The sequence below is a fragment of the Nerophis lumbriciformis genome, linkage group LG03 (genome assembly GCF_033978685.3).
Source record: "Nerophis lumbriciformis linkage group LG03, RoL_Nlum_v2.1, whole genome shotgun sequence".
NCBI classification, from domain to species: Eukaryota; Metazoa; Chordata; class Actinopteri; order Syngnathiformes; family Syngnathidae; genus Nerophis; species Nerophis lumbriciformis.
In genome coordinates, this window is record NC_084550.2 from 34,162,501 (window position 1) to 34,184,906 (window position 22,406).

Below are 22,406 nucleotides of genomic sequence, written 5' to 3' on the forward strand. Positions count from 1 at the left end.
AAATAATGAATAAACCAACCATTCAGGACTTTAAACTGCTCAGTTTGCAACACACTGATCTAATCTGATGTGCCCAAGCCAGATACCTACCATCTTTTCTTGGATGCTAGTTCATTAATGTCGGGGCTCAGGCTTTGAGCTGAGGCAACCTTCATTATCGAACGAAGGTGTTCATCAGTCATTATTTTTCGTATTCCGCAGTCTTGGGGGCGTGCCTTACAGGCACTGCTTTTAACGTCCTCTACGAGCTGACGTCACGTCCGCTTTTCATCCCTTCTAACAACGTGCCCACCCAGTCACAAGATATGAGCAGCTTTTGTACGCACACACACGTAAATGCAACGCATACTTCATCAACAGCGATACAGGTTACACTGAGAGTGGCCGTATAAGCAACTCTAATATTGTTAGAAATATACGCCACACTGTGAACCCACGCCAAACAAGAATGACAAACACATTTTGGGAGAACATCCGCACAGTAACACAACATAAACACAACAGAACAAATACCCAGAAACTACAATATACCCCCCCGCTACCTCCAAACCCCACACCTTGTAGCGTCCCAGAAGAGTTAGTGCTGCAAAGGGTTCTGGGTATTTGTTCTGTTGTGTTTATGTTGTGTTACTGTGCGGATGTTCTCCCAAAATGTGTTTGTCATTCTTGTTTGGTGTGGATTCACAGTGTGGCGCATATTTCTAACAATGTTAAAGGCTTTTATACTGGCACCCTCAGTGTGACCTGTATGGCTGAAGATCAAGAATGCGTTGCATTTACTTCTGTGCGCGTGTCAAAGCCGCACATATCTTGTGACTGGGCCAGCACTCATTGAACTGGACGAAAGGGGGACCTTAAAATTCCTGGGAGGGGCACTGAAATTTGGGAGTCTCCCGGGAGGTTTGGCAAGTATGAGAATTAGCGGTGTACCGCGGCACCGCCGCTGTATATAATCGGCGGGCCAGCTCTAGTGTTCATTTGATATCGCCTCACAGGCCAAGTGAAATTACACGGCGGGCCAAATTTGGCCCGCGGGCCAGAGTTTGACACCCATGATCTAGGACAATTGTGCAAGTATCAGTATTTGCAAAAAGATCTCGGTTTTCCCAAAATGCCCAAATTTCCTGGAAATTCCAATTCAAATAAATGGACATAGTTATAGTTCTCCAGTGCCTAAAATTTTGCATCGTTTTTTTTACCCGATTCCCACCTTTCAAAAACACACTACTTTTCCAACATATCAAACACAAACATTTTTTCCCATTCACCAAAATCCCCTTCTTCCTGAAATTTTCAGGAATTCCGAAATACCCCTTCTCAAATCAAACTGTTATTACGTCAACATTTTTCAACCAAATATAAAAATGCCAACAACAACCCATTCATATCATCTAGGACAATTGTGCTAGTATCAGTATTTGCAAAAAGATCTCGGTATTCCCGAAATTCCTAAATTTCCAGGAAATTTTCATTCAAATGAATGGACATATTTATAGTTCTACAGTGCCCAAAATTAGCAAAATTTTGCAGCCTTTTTTTTTTTTTTTACCAGATTCCCACCTTTCAAACACACACTATTCTTCCGACATATCAAACATAAAACATGTTTTCCCTTTCCCCAAATTCCCAGAATTTCCAGTATTTTTCTCCCCATTGACAATGAATGGGAAATATACAAACCTCTTCACATCCCGCATTTCTCATCCGATTGGAACCGTTCCAACATCCACACACTCCACTCACTCTGGACATTCAAACTACCATTTTCCAAGTTCTAACAAATTCCCGGTTTTACAAAGCCCTATTTTCACTTTTTCCTGGAAATTTTTCACAGTCCACATTTTTCCAACCAATTCCAACCATTTCACCATCGAACCATTCCTCTTAGTTGGGACAACAAAAGTTATCTTTTTTTTTTTTTTCTTACAAATTCCCGGTCTTTTTGAAATTTTCAGGAATTCCGAAATAAACCTTCTCAATTCAAACTGTTATTACGTCAACATTTTTCAACCAATTATAAAAATTCCAACATCAACCCATTCATATCATCTAGGACAATCGTGCTAGTATCAATATTTGCAAAAAATTCCCTAAATTCCTAAATTTCCAGGAAATTCCCATTCATTTTTATAGTTCTACAGTGCCCAAAATTGGCAACATTTTGCAACCTTTTTTTTTCTTTTTCTTTTTTTTTTCTTTTTTTTACCAGATTCCCACCTTTCAAACACACACTATTCTTCCGACATATCAAACATAAAACACGTTTTCCCATTCCCCGAATTCCCAGAATTTCCGGTAATTTTCCCCCCCATAGGAACTTTTTTGTTAGAATTAAAAATGGTATTCTGCAAAACACAAGGCATGAAGAAAAGTAAAGAGACAGTGTTAAAATAACCGACTGTTATGACTTCCTGTTTCATTTCATTGTCTCCTGCATTGCCAACAAAGTACAAAGGTTACATCAAAACTACGGAGATGATAATAAAAAAACTAACCAAACGAGCTTGACAGAGTTGTTGTCCAAAGGCACGTCTATGCAAACCATAAATGCACAGAAGTCATGTGTGACACTATCTGTTACTAACTACGAACCCCGTTTCCATATGAGTTGGGAAATTGTGTTAGATGTAAATATAAACGGAATACAATGATTTGCAAATCATTTTCAACCCATATTCAGTTGAATATGCTACAAAGACAACATATTTGATGTTCAAACTCATAAACATTTTTTTTTTGCAAATAATCATTAACTTTAGAATTTGATGCCAGCAACACATGACAAAGAAGTTGGGAAAGGTGGCAATAAATACTGATAAAGTTGAGGAATGCTCATCAAACACTTATTTGGAACATCCCACAGGTGAACAGGCAAATTGGGAACAGGTGGGTGCCATGATTGGGTATAAAAGTAGATTCCATGAAATGCTCAGTCATTCACAAACAAGGATGGGGCGAGGGTCACCACTTTGTCAACAAATGCGTGAGCAAATTGTTGAACAGTTTAAGAAAAACCTTTCTCAACCAGCTATTGCAAGGAATTTAGGGATTTCACCATCTACGGTCCGTAATATCATCAAAGGGTTCAGAGAATCTGGAGAAATCACTGCACGTAAGCAGCTAAGCCTGTGACCTTCGATCCCTCAGGCTGTACTGCATCAACAAGCGACATCAGTGTGTAAAGGATATCACCACATGGGCTCAGGAACACTTCAGAAACCCACTGTCAGTAACTACAGTCGGTCGCTACATATGTAAGTGCAAGTTAAAACTCTCCTATGCAAGGCGAAAACCGTTTATCAACAACACCCAGAAACGCCGTCGGCTTCGCTGGGCCTGAGCTCATCTAAGATGGACTGATACAAAGTGGAAAAGTGTTCTGTGGTCTGACGAGTCCACATTTCAAATTGTTTTTGGAAACTGTGGACGTCGTGTCCTTCGGACCAAAGAGGAAAAGAACCATCCGGATTGTTATAGGTGCAAAGTGTAAAAGGGAGCATGTGTGATGGTATGGGGGTGTATTAGTGCCCAAGACATGGGTAACTTACACATCTGTGAAGGTGCCATTAATGCTGAAAGGTACATACAGGTTTTGGAGCAACATATGTTGCCATCCAAGCAACGTTACCATGGACGCCCTTGCTTATTTCAGCAAGACAATGCCAAGCCACGTGTTACATCAACGTGGCTTCATAGTAAAAGAGTGCGGGTACTAGACTGGCCTGCCTGTAGTCCAGACCTGTCTCCCATTGAAAATGTGTGGCACATTATGAAGCCTAAAATACCACAACGGAGACCCCCGGACTGTTGAACAACTTAAGCTGTACATCAAGCAAGAATGGGAAAGAATTCCACTTCAAAAATGTGTCTCCTCAGTTCCCAAACGTTTACTGAGTGTTGTTAAAAGGAAAGGCCATGTAACACAGTGGTGAACATGCCCTTTCCCAACTACTTTGGCACGTGTTGCAGCCATGAAATTCTAAGTTAATTATTAATTGCAAAATAAAATGAAGTTTATTAGTTTGAACAATGAAATATGTTGTCTTTGTAGTGCATTCAATTGAATATGGGTTGAAAATGATTTGCAAATCATTGTATTCCGTTTATATTTATATCTAACACAATTTCCCAACTCATATGGGTACGGGGTTTGTATACTTCCAGTTGTTTTTAACCCTCTTCTCCTTTTTATACGTCATATATAAAGGGATAATCAACAATGTGTATATATTTGTGAGATATATGTCTGTCCATATGACACAGCACTGCAGTACTGGGAGCTTCTCAAGGATATATACATAATATTTAGATTTATACACTGCATCCGGAAAGCATTTTTTGTGTTTTGTTATGCTACATCTTTATTCCAAAATGAATTAAATCATTTTTGTTGTCCTTTCAAATTCCACACACAATACCCATAAAGAGCATGTCCATGTCAGACTTTAGATCTGGTCTTAGTTCCAGCTCCATGGTTAAAAACTAGATCGGATTTTGATGCAACAATTGGAAAATTGGCAAATTATGAATATTCATCTTTACATTTGGCAAGAGATTTAGCGCTCACATTTAGATTCACGTTTTAGAGAGGTAGGTTTAAGGTTTAAATTTATGTTTTAGATTTAGATTTAACATTTAGCGCTCATAATTAGATTCAGATTGAAGATTTAGATTCAACATTTAGGTTTAGATATAATCTTTAGATTTAGATTTAAGGTTTAGATACAAGATTTTGTCTTAACATTTAGATTTAACATTGAGAAGTCACATTTAGATTCCGGTTTAAGATTTAGATCTAAGATTTAGGTTTGGATTTAACATTTAGATTTAACATTTATTTGTAGAATTAATATTTAGGCATAACATTTAGAGTAAACATTTAAGTTAACTTTAAATTTGATGAAGGTGAGATAAATGTGATATATATATATATATATGTATAAATGAGTTATACTTGTATAGCGCTTTTCTACCTTCAAGGTACTCAAAGCGCTTTGACAGTATTTCCACATTCACCCATTCACACACTGATGGCGGGAGCTGCCATGCAAGGCGCTAACCAGCAGCCATCAGGAGCAAGGGGTGAAGTGTCTTGCCCAAGGACACAACGGACGTGACTAGGATGGTTGAAAGCGGGGATTGAACCCCAGTAACCAGCAACCCTCCGATTGCTGGCACAGCCACTCTACCAACTTCGCCACGCCATCCCTATATATATATATATATATATATATATATATATATATATATATATATATATATATATATATATATATATATATATATATATATATATATATATATATATATATATATATATATATATATATATATATATATATATATATATATATATATATATATATATATATATATATTAGAGATGCGCGGTTTGCGGACACAACCGCGGAGTCCGCGGATTATCCACGGGTCGGGCGGTTGAAATAAAAAAAATTTAGATTTTATCCGCGGGTCGGGTCGGGCGGTTGAAATAAAAAAAAATTAGATTTTAAATAGATTCAGGCGGGTGGCAGTTAAACCAATTCGGAAATATATATACATAGTTAAATGTTGTTACCCACATACAAAAAACGAGCAGGCACCTGCAGCACGCCACAACAGAAGAAGAAAAAAAAAGAGATGGCAACGCCGGCAGCAAACGTGGTACGCGACAAACTAAAAAAGGGAATACTAAAGACCAGGGAAAAAAAGGCCAGAAAAGTTCAGCGTGGACTCGTTTTTATGAGGTTGTAAATCAGGATGATAGTAATGCTGGCTACGTGATTTGCAAGAGCTGCGACGCTGTTTATGTCTACGACAGTCACAAAACCGGGACATCTAACATGGTGCATCACATTTGTGCAAAACCCCGAATCTCCACAAACACCCTGAGCATGAGCAGTTTCGTCCGCCGTGATCCCAGAAGAGTGCCACAGGATGTTAAAACAAGATAGAACGCAGCTGCCTGCAGCAGTTTGAGTGGCGCGAGCGCGCTTGGAGGTGCGCTCAGCGCGGCTCCCAGATGATTGCGCACTGGTGTGCGTCTGGGCCGTGACAGCGTGGCACGCATTGAATGTCTCTGCTCCATTGGATCAGTCTCCTTTCTTTAACAGGCAAAAGCTTTATAACCTCACTAATGCCTTGCATCGTCTATATTAGATATATAACAACGGGCGGGTGGCGGATGGCGGGCGGGGGCGGTTTTGATTAAATGTTAGTTCGGGTGGATGGCGGATGGTTGACGACTTTTGTGATGCGGTTGCGGATGAAATAATTGCCTATCCGCGCATCTCTAATATATATATATATATATATATATATATATATATATATATATATATATATATATATATATATACAGTTGTGCTCATAAGTTTACATACCCTGGGAGAATTTATGATTTCTTGGCCATTCTTCAGAGAACATGAATGATAACACAAAAACCTTTCTTCCACTCATGCTTAATGGTTGTGTGAAGCTATTTATTGGCAAACAACTGTGTTTACTCTTTTTCAATCAAAATGACAAAAGAAAGTACCCAAATGACCCTGACTTGTGACTTTGATCTGATAACATGCACAAAAGTTGACACAAACAGGTTTGAATGGCTAATCAAGGTTCCAATCCTCACCTGTGACATGTTTGTTTGTAATTAATGTGTGTGTATAAAAGGTCAGTGAGTTTCTGGGCTTCTGACAGACCATTGCATCTTTCATCCAGTGCTGCACAGATGTTTCTGGATTCTGAGTCATGGGAAAGGCAAAATAATTGTCAAAGGATCTGCGAGAAAAGGTAATTTAACTGCATAAAACAGGAAAGGGGTATAAAAAGATATTCAAGGAATTAAGAATGCCAATCAGCAGTGTTCAAAGGCTGATTAAGAAGTGGAAAATGAGGGATTCAGGTAGACCAGCAAAGATTTCAGCCACAACTGCCAGGAAAATTGTTGGAAATGCAAAGAAAAATCCACAAATAACTTCAGCTGAAATACAGGACTCTCTGAAAAATTGCGGTGTGGCTGTTTCAAGATGCACAACAAGGAGGCACTTGAAGAAAAATGGGCTGCATGGTCGAGTCGCCAGGAGAAAGCCATTTCTGCGCAAATATCACAAAGTATTACATTACGCCAAACAGCACAGAGACAAGCCTCAAAACTTCTGGAACAAAGTAATTTGGAGTGATTAGACCAAAATTGAACTTTTTGGCCACTCGACCATGCAGCCCATTTTTCTTCAAGTGTTATCAGATCAAAGTCACTGGGGTATGTAAACTTTTGATCAGGGTCATTTGGGTACTTTCTTTTGTCATTTTGATTTAAAAAGAGTAAACACAGTTGTTTGTCATTAAATAGCTTCACACAACCATTATGCATGAGTGGAAGAAAGGTTTTTGTGTTATTCATATTCTCTGAAGAATGGCCAAGAAATCATAAATTCTCCCAGGGTATGTAAACTATATATATATATATATATATATATATATATATATATATATATACACACATAACCCCCACTCCCCATACCTGTCAATCACTCCATTATCAACTTTGATGCCTCGGATTGGTTGGAAAATTGGCATTATATGAATATTCATCTTTACACTTGGCAAGAAATTTAGCTCTCACATTCGACTTAAGATTTGGATTTAGATTTAACATTTAGGTTTCGATTGAACATTTAGAGCTCATATTTACATTTGGATTTAAGATTATTTTTTAAAATGTAGGTTTAGATATAATCTTTATATTTAGATTCAAGACTTCGATTTAACATTTATATATAGATTTGACATTTCAATTTTAATTGAACATTTATCACTCACATTTAGATTTAGATTTAAGATTTAGGTTTGGATTTCGGATTGTTGGAAAATTGGCCCTCTATGAATAGTCATCTTTACATTTGACTCACATTTAGATTTAAGATTTAGGTTGAAGATTTGGATTCATATTTAAGATTCAGATTTAACATGTAGATGTAGATTCAACATCTACATTTTAATGTAACATTTAGCACTCACATTTAGAGTTATTATGTAGAGGTAGATTTAAGATTTAGAGGTAGATTTAAGATTTAGATTGAAGATTTAGATTTAGATTTAAGATTCTGATGTAACATTTAGATGTTGATTTAACATTTTCATTTTAATGTAAAATTTAGCACTCACATTTAGAGTGAAGATGTAGAGGTAGATTAAATATTTAGATTGAATATTTGGATTTATATTCAAGATTCAGATTTAACATTAAGATGTAAATGTAACATTTACATTTTAATGTAACATTCAGCACTCACATTTAGATTTACGATGTAGGTTGAAGATTTGGATTCATATTTAAAAGTTGAGATTTAACATTTAGATGTAGATTTAACATCTACATTTTAATGTAACATTTAGCATTCACATTTAGATTTAAAATTTAGAGGTAGATTGAAGATTTATATTTATATTTAAGATTCTGATGTAACATTTAGATGTTGATTTAACATTTAGATTTTAATGTAACATTTAGCACTCACATTTAGAGTTAAGCTGTAGAGGTAGATTAAAGATTTAGATTGAAGATTTCAGATTTAACATTTCGTTGTAAATTTAACATTTACATTTTAATGTAACATTTAGCATTCACATTTAGATTTACGATGTACGTTGAAGATTTGGATTCATATTTACGATTGAGATTTAACATTTAGATGTAGATTTCACATCTACATTTTAATGTAACATTTAGCATTCCCATTTAGATTTAAAATTTAGAGGTAGATTGAAGATTTATATTTATATTTAAGATTCTGATGTAACATTTAGATATTGATTTAACATTTGGATTTTAATGTAACATTTAGCACTCACATTTAGAGTTAAGCTGTAGAGGTAGATTAAAGATTTAGATTGAAGATTTCAGATTTAACATTTCGTTGTAAATTTAACATTTACATTTTAATGTAACATTTAGCATTCACATTTAGATTTACGATGTACGTTGAAGATTTGGATTCATATTTAAGATTGAGATTCAACATTTAGATGTAGATTTCACATCTACATTTTAATGTAACATTTAGCATTCCCATTTAGATTTAAAATTTAGAGGTAGATTGAAGATTTATATTTATATTTAAGATTCTGATGTAACATTTAGATATTGATTTAACATTTGGATTTTAATGTAACATTTAGCACTCACATTTAGAGTTAAGCTGTAGAGGTAGATTAAAGATTTAGATTGAAGATTTCAGATTTAACATTTCGTTGTAAATTTAACATTTACATTTGAATGTAACATTCAGCATTCACATTTAGATTTACGATGTTGAAGATTTGGACTCATATTTAAGATTGAGATTTAACATTTAGATGTAGATTAAACATCTACATTTTAATGTAACATTTAGCATTCACATTTAGATTGAAAATTTAGAGGTAGATTTAAGATTTAGATTGAAGATTTAGATTTATATTTAAGATTCTGATGTAACATTTAGATGTTGATTTAACATTTTCATTTTAATATAACATTTAGCACTCACATTTAGAGTTAAGCTGTAGGGGTAGATTAAATATTTAGATTGAAGATTTGGATTTATATTCAAGATTCAGATTTAACATTAAGATGTAAATGTACCATTTACATTTTAATGTAACATTTAGCACTCACATTTAGATTTACGATGTAGGTTGAAGATTTTGATTCATATTTAAAGATTGAGATTTAACATTTAGATGTAGATTCAACATCTACATTTTAATGTAACATTTAGCATTCACATTTAGATTTAAAATTTAGAGGTAGATTGAAGATTTATAATTATATTTAAGATTCTGATGTAACATTTAGATGTTGATTTAACATTTAAATTGTAATGTAACATTTAGCACTCACCTTTAGAGTTAAGATGTAGAGTTAGATTAAAGATTTGGATTTATATTCAAGATTCAGATTTAACATCAAATTTAAACATTTACATTTTAATGTAACATTTAGCACTCACATTTAGATTTACAATGTAGAGGTAGATTTAAGATTTAAATTGAAGATTTGGATTCAGATTTTAATGTAACATTTAGATTCAGGTTTAAGATTTAGATGTAGTATTCAGACGTTACATTTAAAGTCAACATGTCATTTCAGCTTAAAGGTGGTGAAGGTGATCTAAATGTGAGAAACGGAAAGAGAGTGGGTGGAGTTTTACATTGTGGCCCCCACACCTGTACTTCTCTATCACCTTTGTAGGACCGTGTTGTCATCCAGCTCTCCTATTGGTGCACGCTGAGAAACTCAAATTACAGCCCAGTGAATAGTGAGGTTTATCCACATTCTCAGAACCTGATCCCACTTGCCGCCGTGACCTCAAGGCCTCCTTTCCTTTGCACAACAGTCCCCACGCCGTGCATCGACCCACTCGTTAGGCCCTCGAGCAGCAATTACACGCTTTCAAGCCAATGTTGCCGCTACACGCCCGCCGTGACATCCTCGCAATGCACCACCCAGCGTGGACACGCAGGCCTGCCGGGCAGACAAGTAGTGCATGGGAGTGGACCTGCACGGGCAGACAGGTAGTGCACGGGAGTGGACCTGGGCAGACAAGTAGTGCACGGGAGTGGACCTGCACGGGCAGACAGGTAGTGCACGGGAGTGGACCTGGGCAGACAGGTAGTGCACGGGAGTGGACCTGCACGGGCAGACAGGTAGTGCACGGGAGTGGACCTGAATGGGCAGACGGGTAGTGTATGGGAGTGGACCTGGGCAGACAGGTAGTGCACAGGAGTGGACCGGTAGTGCACGGGAGTCGACCTGGGCAGACAGGTAGTGCACGGGAGTGGACCTGCACGGGCAGACAGGTAGTGCACGGGAGTGGACCTGGGCAGACAGGTAGTGCACGGGAGTGGACCTGCACGGGCAGACAGGTAGTGCACGGGAGTGGACCTGAATGGGCAGACGGGTAGTGTATGGGAGTGGACCTGGGCAGACAGGTAGTGCACAGGAGTGGACCGGTAGTGCACGGGAGTCGACCTGGGCAGACAGGTAGTGCACGGGAGTGGACCTGCACGGGCAGACAGGTAGTGCACGGGAGTGGACCTGGGCAGACAGGTAGTGCACGGGAGTGGACCTGCACGGGCAGACAGGTAGTGCACGGGAGTGGACCTGCACGGGCAGACAGGTAATGCACGGGAGTGGACCTGGGTAGACAGGTAGTGCACGGGAGTGGACCTGCACGGGCAGACAGGTAGTGCACGGGAGTGGACCTGAATGGGCAGACGGGTAGTGTATGGGAGTGGACCTGGGCAGACAGGTAGTGCACAGGAGTGGACCGGTAGTGCACGGGAGTGGACCTGGGCAGACAGGTAGTGCACGGGAGTGGACCTGCACGGGCAGACAGGTAGTGCACGGGAGTGGACCTGGGCAGACAGGTAGTGCACGGGAGTGGACCTGCACGGGCAGACAGGTAGTGCACGGGAGTGGACCTGCACGGGCAGACAGGTAATGCACGGGAGTGGACCTGGGTAGACAGGTAGTGCACGGGAGTGGACCTGCACGGGCAGACAGGTAATGCACGGGAGTGGACCTGGGCAGACAGGTAGTGCACGGGAGTGGACCTGGGCAGACAGGTAGTGCACGGGAGTGGACCTGGGCAGACAAGTAGTGCACGGGAGTGGACCTGCACGGGCAGACAGGTAGTGCACGGGAGTGGACCTGAATGGGCAGACAGGTAGTGCACGGGAGTGGACCTGCACGGGCAGACAGGTAGTGCACGGGAGTGGACCTGCACAGGCAGACAGGTAGTGCACGGGAGTGCATGGTCGCTAATTCAGTGGCGCTCGGATGTGCCGCGTTGGCGGATATTTGACACGACGCACAACAAAGCGTGTGTTTGTGCGGCAACAATCGCCCGCTTGTCCACTCCCGACAACACCATCAAAACATGGACACAATATTGACTCTGTGGGAACATTAGGAGGAGCAAACGTTTGCTTTGTCAAGTTTTAGTCCGTTAAAGTAGAAACAAGTGCAATGATTAACAAATAGAATCGTTACTATGTGAGCATTATTAACTTTGTCAAGTGCAATAATTAACATTGTTCAATAGTATTTAAAGTGAGCATTATTATCCTTGTCACGGTTCTTTTCTTACACAGACTACTCACAATGTCATCATGACCCAACTTAGATAATTGAGGGTGTACCTGTGGAGGGCCAGGTGAAGAGAGGATCCCAGCACACAGACCACTCTTGCAGTTGTACCGTAATCGATTCTGAGAGTCCGAAGGTGAGTCATGATGGCTGCGGCTGCTGCGTCTGCTCTGCGACGGACCCGAGCTCAACAAGTAAGTAAAGAGGCTACTAGTGAGGATTAAAGACCTGCTCTGTGATTGGTCGGTCTGGTGGACCCGACACCGTGTCATGTGACGCCCCCCCCCTCCCTGTCTCCCCGCCTGTCCCTGACCCACCATCCCCTTTGTCTTTTTAGTCACTCATTCATGGCATGACTCTGATACAACCAGTCTACTGAAAAGTACAATGTAAAAAAAAATCCTATTTTTATGGTTAATATACTCTAAATTTCTACTGTAATTTTTCTATTTTTTTTTAAATAGTTTATAAAACTGTAGAATTGAAGACATTATCTGTAAATAAACAATCCGCCTGTTATTTTAAGTAATATGCCAGTAATGACAAACAATGTATGTTTCTATTTTTTTTTTTTTACAGAAAAATACCAAATTAATTATACATAGCATTTTGTGATTTCGTAAATTAATTTCAAATTCATGTAAAATTACAGTAATTATCTTTCATTAAATATGTAGCTTGTTATATATAAAAGTCTATGTCCATACTAACAATCTAACACAGGGGTGTCAAACTCAAATACAGAGTGGTCTAAAATGTAAAACTGAACAAAGCCGCGGGCCAAGGTTGAACAAGTTAACCTTTTAATAGGGACCCAAACAAGTTTTGCATTGAATATTGAACAAGCAAGGCTTATATAACTTTATAGTGACATGCAAAATCCAGTTTCAAATAATAATAATACTAATTAAAAAATATGAATGGCATATCAAATACAATTTAAATAACATTTGAATGCCTCTTTTCTATTTGCAGCCTTCTGAGGTAAATATCAACTTTTTCCACAGGCTAATAAATTTGAAAATAAAATAACAATGAATAAACCAACCATTCAGGACTTTAAACTGCTCAGTTTCATCTGATGTGCCCAAGCCAGATACCTGCCATCTTTTCTTGGATGCTAGTTCATTAATGTCGGGGCTCAGGCTTTGAGCTGAGGCAACCTTCATTATCGAACGCAGGTGTTCATCAGTCATTATATCTCGTAGTCCACCCGGACCACTGTCTTGGGGGCGTGACTTAAATGTACTGCTTTTCATCCATTCTGACATCGTTCAGACCCAGTCACAAGATATGTGTGGCTTCTGTACGCACAAACGAGTGAATGCAACGCATACTTCATCTACAGCGGTACAGGTCACACTGAGGGTGCCAGTATAAAAAACTTTAACACTGTTAGAAATATACGCCACACTGTGAATCCACACCAAACAAGAATGACAAACACATTTCGCACCGTAACACAACATAAACACAACAGAACAAATACCCAGAATCCTTTGCAGCACTAACTCTTCCGGGACGCTACAAAATACACCCCCGTTACCACCAAACCCCCCCACACACACACCTTGTAGCGTCCTGGAAAAGTTCGTGCTGCAAAGGGTTCTGGGTATTTGTGCTGTTGTGTTTGTGTTGTGTTACGGTGTGGATGTTCTCCCGAAATGTGTTTGCCATTCTTGTTTGGTGTGGATTCACAGTGTGGCGCATATATCTAACAGTGTTAAAGTTTTTTATTCGGCTACCCTCAGTGTGACCTGTATGGCTGTTGATGAAGTATGCGTTGCATTCTAATGTGTGTGCGTGCAGAAGCCGCACATGTTATGTGACTGGGCCAGCACTCGTTGGACTTGCTGAAAAGCAGACCTGACGATTTTCGGGAGTGGCGCTGAAGTTTGGAAGACTGCCGGGAGGGTTGGCAAGTATTAGAATTAGCGGTGAATGCGGTGTTACCACGGCACCGCCGCAATATATAATCGGCGTGCCAGCTTTAGTGTTAATTTGATATCGCCTCAAGGGCCAAATTTGGCCCGCGGGCCAGAGTTTGACACCCATGCTGTAGAATAAAGTTATTTTTCTGCAGAACTGTTTGCATCGTCACTTTATTGAAGGTGGTTGATCTTAACAATTCAGAAAAAATCTGTAAAATAATGGTAATTTTCTGTGGAACTGCCAGCATTGTCACTTCATTAAAGGTGTTTGATCGTAATCATTTGGAAAAACTCTGCAGAATAAAGGTATTTTTCTGCAGAACTGTTTGCATCGTCACTTTATTAAAGCTGGTTGATCCTAATAATTTAGCAAAAATCTGTAAAATTACGATATTTTTCAGCAAAACGTTTCATGAAAATTTCTGTAAATATAATGTTTTTGATCATTATTTGGTTTACAATGTTTAACTTTAATTTTATGGTTTTCGTTTGGTAGCCGTAGCTGCCAGTAGATGATCGTTTTTTTTTACAGAAGTTTTTTTTACAGTGTACTGAAAAGTAATCCATTATACCAGTGAAGTTGTCACGTTGTGTAAATGGTAAATAAAAAGAGAATACAACAAATCCTTTTCTACTTATATTCAATTGAATAGACTGCAAAGACAAGATATTTCATGTTCACACTGAGAAACTTCTTTGTTTGTTGTTGCAAATAATCATTTATTTAGAATTTCATGGCTGCAACACATTGCAAAAAAGTTGTCTCAGGGGCATTTTTACCACTGTGTTACATGGCCTTTCCTTTTAACAACAAAGGTTTGGGAACTGAGGGGACACATTTTTGAAGTGGAATTCTTTCCCATTCTTGCTTGATGTACAGCTTAAGTTGTTCAACAATCCGGGGGTCTCCGTTGTGGTATTTTAAGCTTCATAATGTGCCACATATTTTAAATGGGAGACAGGTCTGGACCAGTCTTTTACTACGAAGCCACGCTGTTGTAACACGTGGCTTGGCATTGTTTTGCTGAAATAAGCAGGGGCGTCTATGAAAAAGAAGTTGCTTGGATGGCAACATATGTCGCTCCAAAACCTGTATGTACCTTTCAGCATTAATGGTGCCTTCACAGATGTGTAAGTTACCCATGTCTTGGGCACTAATACACCCCCATACCATCACACATGCTGGCTTTTACACTTGGCGGATGGTTCTTTTCCTCTTTGGTCCGGAGGACACGACGTCCATAGTTTCCAAAAACTATTTGAAATGTTGACTCATAAGACCACAGAACATTTTTCCACTTTGCATCAGTCCATCTTAGATGATTTCGGGCCCAGCAAAGCCAACAGCGATTCTGGGTGTTGTTGATAAATGGCTTTGGCTTTGCATAGTAGAGTTTTAAATTGCACTTACAGATGTAGCGACGAACTGTAGTTACTGACAGTGGTTTTCTGAAGTGTTCCTGAGCCCATGTGGTGATGTCCTTTAAACACTGATTTTGCTTTTTGATGCAGTACCGCCTGAGGGATCGTGCAGTGATTTCTCCTGATTCTCTGAACCTTTTGATGATATTACAAACAGTAGATGGTGAAATCCCTAAATGCCTTGCGATAGCTGGTTGAGAAATGTTCTTAAAAATTTTGCTCACACATTTGTTGACAAAGTGGTGACCCTCGCCCCATCTTGTTTGTAAATGACTGAGCATTTCATAGAAGCTGCTTTTATACCCAATCATGGCACCCACCTGTTCCCAATTAGCCTGTTCACCTGTGGGATGTTCCAAATAAGTGTTTGATGAGCATTCCTCAACTCTCTCATTCCTTTTTGCCACTTGTGCCAACTTTTTTGAAACCTGTTGCAGGCATCAAATTCCAAATGAGCTAATATTTGCAAAAAATAACTAAGTTTCTCAGTGTGAACATGAAATATCTTGTCTATGCAGTCTATTCAATTGAATACAAGTTGAAAAGGATTTGCAAATCATTGTATTCTCTTTTTATTTACCATTTACACAACGTGACAACTTCACTGCTTTTGGGTTTGTAGTTACCAAAAATTTCTCTTTAATAAATGTTTGTCAACAAACGGGGTATTGTTTGGATCATTGATTTGTTGTTCAATATTCTTGTCACCTTGATTGTGTTATCTCTGGTTAATAAAGAGATGGAATGTGCTTCCATGGCGGTCATATCTTCTTGTCAACAAACGGGGTATTGTTTGGATGGCAAGTTTGTCACTTCGATCATTGAGTTGTTGGTCAATATTATTTCCACCGGATTGTGTTACCTCTGCTGAACAAAGAGATTGAATGTGCTTCCATGGCTGTCATATCTTCTTGTCAACAAACGGGGTATTGTTTGGATGGCAAGTTTGTCACTTCAATCATTGATTTGTTGTTCAAAGGTACGCTTTTTAAGGATATATCTTAAAGTCGTCACTGCTGTTTTCTTCCAGACACGGTAAAAACGCTGAGTAGATTCCGCATGTTACACTTGCCTAATGTTGTTTACGTAAGCACTAATAATCCTCTTTAATGCTTATACAACATGGTACCTAAGTGCATTTCCATGCTTTTCAAAATAAAGGCGACCACACAAAAAATGTCGTTATCATCAATAGCCGCTCTGTAAAATGAAATGTTGCCAGTCATCTGAATAAATCACAAATATCTCTATTTATAAAAGTGGTTGCCATAGTGACAAAAGTAGGAGACCTGCTCTGTCGTAAAGCTTTACACTTTTTCACATTTTTATTTTGTTGAATTTAAGCAGGAAAAATGTGTACATTGTGACACTTTTACTAAGCACTTGTTTTTTCCTTTAATGCTTTTATGTCGTTCTTTACTCTGTAGCACTGTGAGATTTATTGTGCAAATGTTAGGTGCAATACAAATAAAATCTATTATTATTGTGTGAATGCTCCAAAACATTCACACATATGCTTTTCTACATCAAAATGGATCTATTTATTAAACTTCTTCTTCTCTAGATTTTGCCGCGCTCTACCTTCCACAGTTTTCATCCGATTCAGACCGTTCCAACTTCAAACTGTTCAGCCTATTCAGGAATCGCGGGCTTTTTCTTGACAAATTTAAAACAATTCCCCGATTTCCCAGAATTCCATGTTTTCCAGGACATTTTTCCAATTCAAAATGAATTGGCCATTTTTCAAATTGCCACCATTTCCACTTTTTTCAACCGATTCAAACCATTCCACCTTCAACACATTCCACTCATCCTGGACATTCGAACTATTATTTTTTCAAGAAAAAAAAAATTCCAGGAATTCCCAGAATTCCTGTTTTTTCAAACCCTTTTTTGACCCTTTTTTCTGTCGACTACTCCTTCCACATTTTTCAACCCACTTCAACCGTTCCCCCGTCAAAACATTCCTCTTCATCAGGACAAAAAACGAAGTTTTTCTTTGAACTGGAAAAATTCTCGGTTTTCCCGAAATTCCAGGAATTCCGTAATACTATTTATCAATTAAAAATGTTACTACTTCAACATTTCTCTACCGTTTTGAAAAATTCTAACACCAACCACCAAAACATCAAACTCATTCAGAAAATTCAAGTTTTTTTCTGTTTTCAAAAAGATTCCCTCTTTTCCCTTGACTCCTAAATTTCCATGAAATTCCCATTGAAAAGAATGAGACATTTTTCACAATTCCCACATTTTTATCCGATTCAAACAGTTTCAACTTCAAAATTTCAGCCTCTTCAGGAATTGTGTGCTATACTTCAAAAATTAGTTTAAAAATTCCCAGATTTCCTAGAATTCCCAGTTTTTAGGGACATTTTCCCCATTCAAAATGAATTATACATTTTTCAAACTTCCACAAATCCCACATTTTTAACCGATTCAAACCATTCCACCTTCAACTCATCCTGGAAATTCAAACAACCGTTTTTCCACGTTCAACAAATTTCCAGGAATTCCTGTTTTTTTCTAACCTTATTTCCAACCTTTATTAGTGCGATGACTCCTTTCACATTTTTCAACCCATTTCAACCGTTTCACTGTCAAAACATTCCTCTTAGTCAGGACAAAAAAACAAGTTGATTTTAGAAAATTCCCGGTTCCCATGAAATACCCATATACTATTTACTACTTCAACATTTCTTGACCGATTTAAACAATTCCAACACCAACCAATTCAGCTCATCCAGGACATTCAAGCTCCTAATTATTTTCAAAAAAATCCCGCATTTCCCAAAATTCCCAAATTTCCAGGAAGTTCCCATTGAAATGAACAGGACATTTTTCAAAGTTGCACAATTCCCACATTTTTCAAACTGTTCAAACCATTACAACATCAACACATTCCACTCATCCTGGACATTCAAACTAACACTTTCCCAAGTTCCAAACAAAATTCCGGTTTCCCTGGAAATTCTAACTCTTCAACATTCAAACCATTCCAACATTCAAACTATTCTTACATTCATACTACATTATGTCAGCATTTTAGCTCAACTTCAGCATTGGAGCATTCACACACAATTCCTTCAGGAATTGCCTCATCTAGTTATTATTATTATTGTTATTATTATTATTATTATTCTGTTGTTTTTTTGCAGAGGTGGCCAAATTAGATTTTTTTTTTCTAATTTAAAGCATTTGGGGACCATTTTGGTATTTTTTCATTTTCAAAACCAATACAATATATAGATTTTTTTTTTTTTTACTTTTAGGGCTCTGCTTAAGTTTGGTCCCAGAGACCTAGAAAGGTCTCAATCATAACATTTTTAAAAATGAGTCAAAACAGCATAAAACATTAAAAACAACACACACAAAAAACTTAATATCAACATATAGATCTGAAGTTGATCTAGAGATTTAAGCATTTAATTAAAAAAATTATATATATATATTTTTATATATATATATATATATATATATATATATATATATATATATATATATATATATATATATATATATATATATATATATATATATATATATATATGTGTGTATATATATATGTATATATATATATATATATATATATATATATATGTATGTATGTATATATATATATATATATGTATGTATATATATATATGTGTATATATATATATATATATATATGTATATATATATATACGTATATGTATATATATATATATATATATATACATGTATACATATACATATATACATAAAATTATATATATATATATATATATATATATATGTATATATATATATATATATATATATACATGCATACATATATATACATACAATTATATATATATATATATAATTATACATAATTATATATATATATGCATATATATATATATATATATATATATATATATATATATATATATATATATATATATACAGGTAAAAGCCAGTAAATTAGAATATTTTGAAAAACTTGATTTATTTCAGTAATTGCATTCAAAAGGTGTAACTTGTACATTATATTTATTCATTGCACACAGACTGATGCATTCAAATGTTTATTTCATTTAATTTTGATGATTTGAAGTGGCAACAAATGAAAATCCAAAATTCCGTGTGTCACAAAATTAGAATATTACTTAAGGCTAATACAAAAAAGGGATTTTTAGAAATGTTGGCCAACTGAAAAGTATGAAAATGAAAAATATGAGCATGTACAATACTCAATACTTGGTTGGAGCTCCTTTTGCCTCAATTACTGCGTTAATGCGGCGTGGCATGGAGTCGATGAGTTTCTGGCACTGCTCAGGTGTTATGAGAGCCCAGGTTGCTCTGATAGTGGCCTTCAACTCTTCTGCGTTTTTGGGTCTGGCATTCTGCATCTTCCTTTTCACAATACCCCACAGATTTTCTATGGGGCTAAGGTCAGGGGAGTTGGCGGGCCAATTTAGAACAGAAATACCATGGTCCGTAAACCAGGCACGGGTAGATTTTGCGCTGTGTGCAGGCGCCAAGTCCTGTTGGAACTTGAAATCTCCATCTCCATAGAGCAGGTCAGCAGCAGGAAGCATGAAGTGCTCTAAAACTTGCTGGTAGACGGCTGCGTTGACCCTGGATCTCAGGAAACAGAGTGGACCGACACCAGCAGATGACATGGCACCCCAAACCATCACCCAACCATGCAAATGTTGCATTTCCTTTGGAAATCGAGGTCCCACAGTCTGGAGGAAGACAGGAGAGGCACAGGATCCACGTTGCCTGAAGTCTAGTGTAAAGTTTCCACCATCAGTGATGGTTTGGGGTGCCATGTCATCTGCTGGTGTCGGTCCACTCTGTTTCCTGAGATCCAGGGTCAACGCAGCCGTCTACCAGCAAGTTTTAGAGCACTTCATGCTTCCTGCTGCTGACCTGCTCTATGGAGATGGAGATTTCAAGTTCCAACAGGACTTGGCGCCTGCACACAGCGCAAAATCTACCCGTGCCTGGTTTACGGACCATGGTATTTCTGTTCTAAATTGGCCCGCCAACTCCCCTGACCTTAGCCCCATAGAAAATCTGTGGGGTATTGTGAAAAGGAAGATGCAGAATGCCAGACCCAAAAACGCAGAAGAGTTGAAGGCCACTATCAGAGCAACCTGGGCTCTCATAACACCTGAGCAGTGCCAGAAACTCATCGACTCCATGCCACGCCGCATTAACGCAGTAATTGAGGCAAAAGGAGCTCCAACCAAGTATTGAGTATTGTACATGCTCATATTTTTCATTTTCATACTTTTCAGTTGGCCAACATTTCTAAAAAATCCCTTTTTTGTATTAGCCTTAAGTAATATTCTAATTTTGTGACACACGGAATTTTGGATTTTCATTTGTTGCCACTTCAAATCATCAAAATTAAATGAAATAAACATTTGAATGCATCAGTCTGTGTGCAATGAATACATATAATGTACAAGTTACACCTTTTGAATGCAATTACTGAAATAAATCAAGTTTTTCAAAATATTCTAATTTACTGGCTTTTACCTGTATATATATATATATAATTTGATGTATCAAATGCTTAAATCTCTAGATCAACTTCAGGTCTATATGTTGATATGAAGTTTTTTGTGTGTGTTGTTTTTAATGTTTTATGCTGTTTTTGGCTAATTAATTTTTTTAATTTTCAAGGGGGCGCTAGAGAGTAAATTTTGAAGTTCCGTGTTTCGTGGCCAAAAAGTTTAATACAAATTTTAGCGTGCAAAAAAATTGGTGAGTTTTTTTGCGTGTTCGGGGCCTCAAAAATGTGATCAAATTGGGAGAAAAATAATTCACGGTGCATTTATAATATATATATATATACAATTTCACCATTTAGTTATATTTTTTTCACTTGAGAAACTTTTCTATGACTTTAGCTCCAGACTTCTTCTGTCTGTTTCATATTGTCTGTCATCCAGCGAGTGATCCAAACATCTTACCTGCCCAGGTTGGCCTTCAAAGTGGTGCCCTCCACGTAGAGGACCTTCTGAGCGCTCTCCTTGTCCATGCGAATGGTGCGTTGGTATTCTGGCCCGTCATCTGTCTTCCTGTGGAAATGATTTACAGGAGAGGTTTGCTCAGACATGGCTGTTGTAGTGTTCGCGACTCGTTGTGTGAAGAGCTTGTTGTTCCACGACTTGTATCTCCAGGTTGTAATTTGAGACTAGGTGGAGCAGCCGGAATGGCCACGAGGCACACTATCTGGCAGGGACGCATGCTGGTTCTAATAACGATATGAGTCATGCAGGTGAGATGATGCATGGCAGAGGATGACAGGATGAATTGCTTTTTATGATTTTTAGAAGCATGCACCAGCCCGCGTCCCTGAGACCTGCCGGAGTTCACGGTTGCAGTCACCATTTTCGCTCGCCAATTAGCCTCATCTTGCATGCTTGCATGCGTGGTCTGATTCTCCATGGTATGCCGCAAACTACAGCCGTCCCTCGTTTATCGCTGTTAATTGGTTCCAAACATGCCCCACGATAAATGAATTTCGCAAAGCAGGGATGTGTATTTCTGGTCTTGTCATCCTCGTCCGGACAGAAGGGCGACACGGCAGTGCGGCTGGATCAAAAGAGACGTGGGAGACGCTTTACTGAACCAAAAGTTGCTGTACTACAAACCCCGTTTCCATATGAGTTGGGAAATTGTGTTAGATGTAAATATAAACGGAATACAATGATTTGCAAATCCTTTTCAACCCATATTCAGTTGAATATGCTACAAAGACAACATATTTGATTTTTTTTTTTGTTGCAAATAATCATTAACTTTAGAATTTGATGCCAGCAACACGTGACAAAGAAGTTGGGAAAGGTGGCAATAAATACTGATAAAGTTGAGGAATGCTCATCAAACACTTATTTGGAACATCCCACAGGTGTGCAGGCTAATTGGGAACA

At 37.9% G+C, this 22,406-nt stretch overlaps 1 protein-coding gene across 2 annotated transcripts in view; it reads right to left on the reverse strand.

The window, feature by feature from the left end:
• The window catches only part of padi2 (peptidyl arginine deiminase, type II), a 46,690-nt gene extending 25,120 nt beyond the window's left edge, over positions 1-21,570 (reverse strand). The window contains exon 1 of one of the 2 annotated variants that reach the window (XM_061937651.1): positions 21,444-21,570. In XM_061937651.1, coding sequence (XP_061793635.1) covers positions 21,444-21,511 — 68 coding nt within the window. In that variant the 5' untranslated portion in view covers positions 21,512-21,570. Of the gene's footprint in view, positions 1-12,186; positions 12,294-21,443 lie in introns of those variants that run through there. The other variant, XM_061937650.1, reaches the window with a different exon arrangement.
• Between the last annotated feature and the right edge of the window lie 836 nt (positions 21,571-22,406).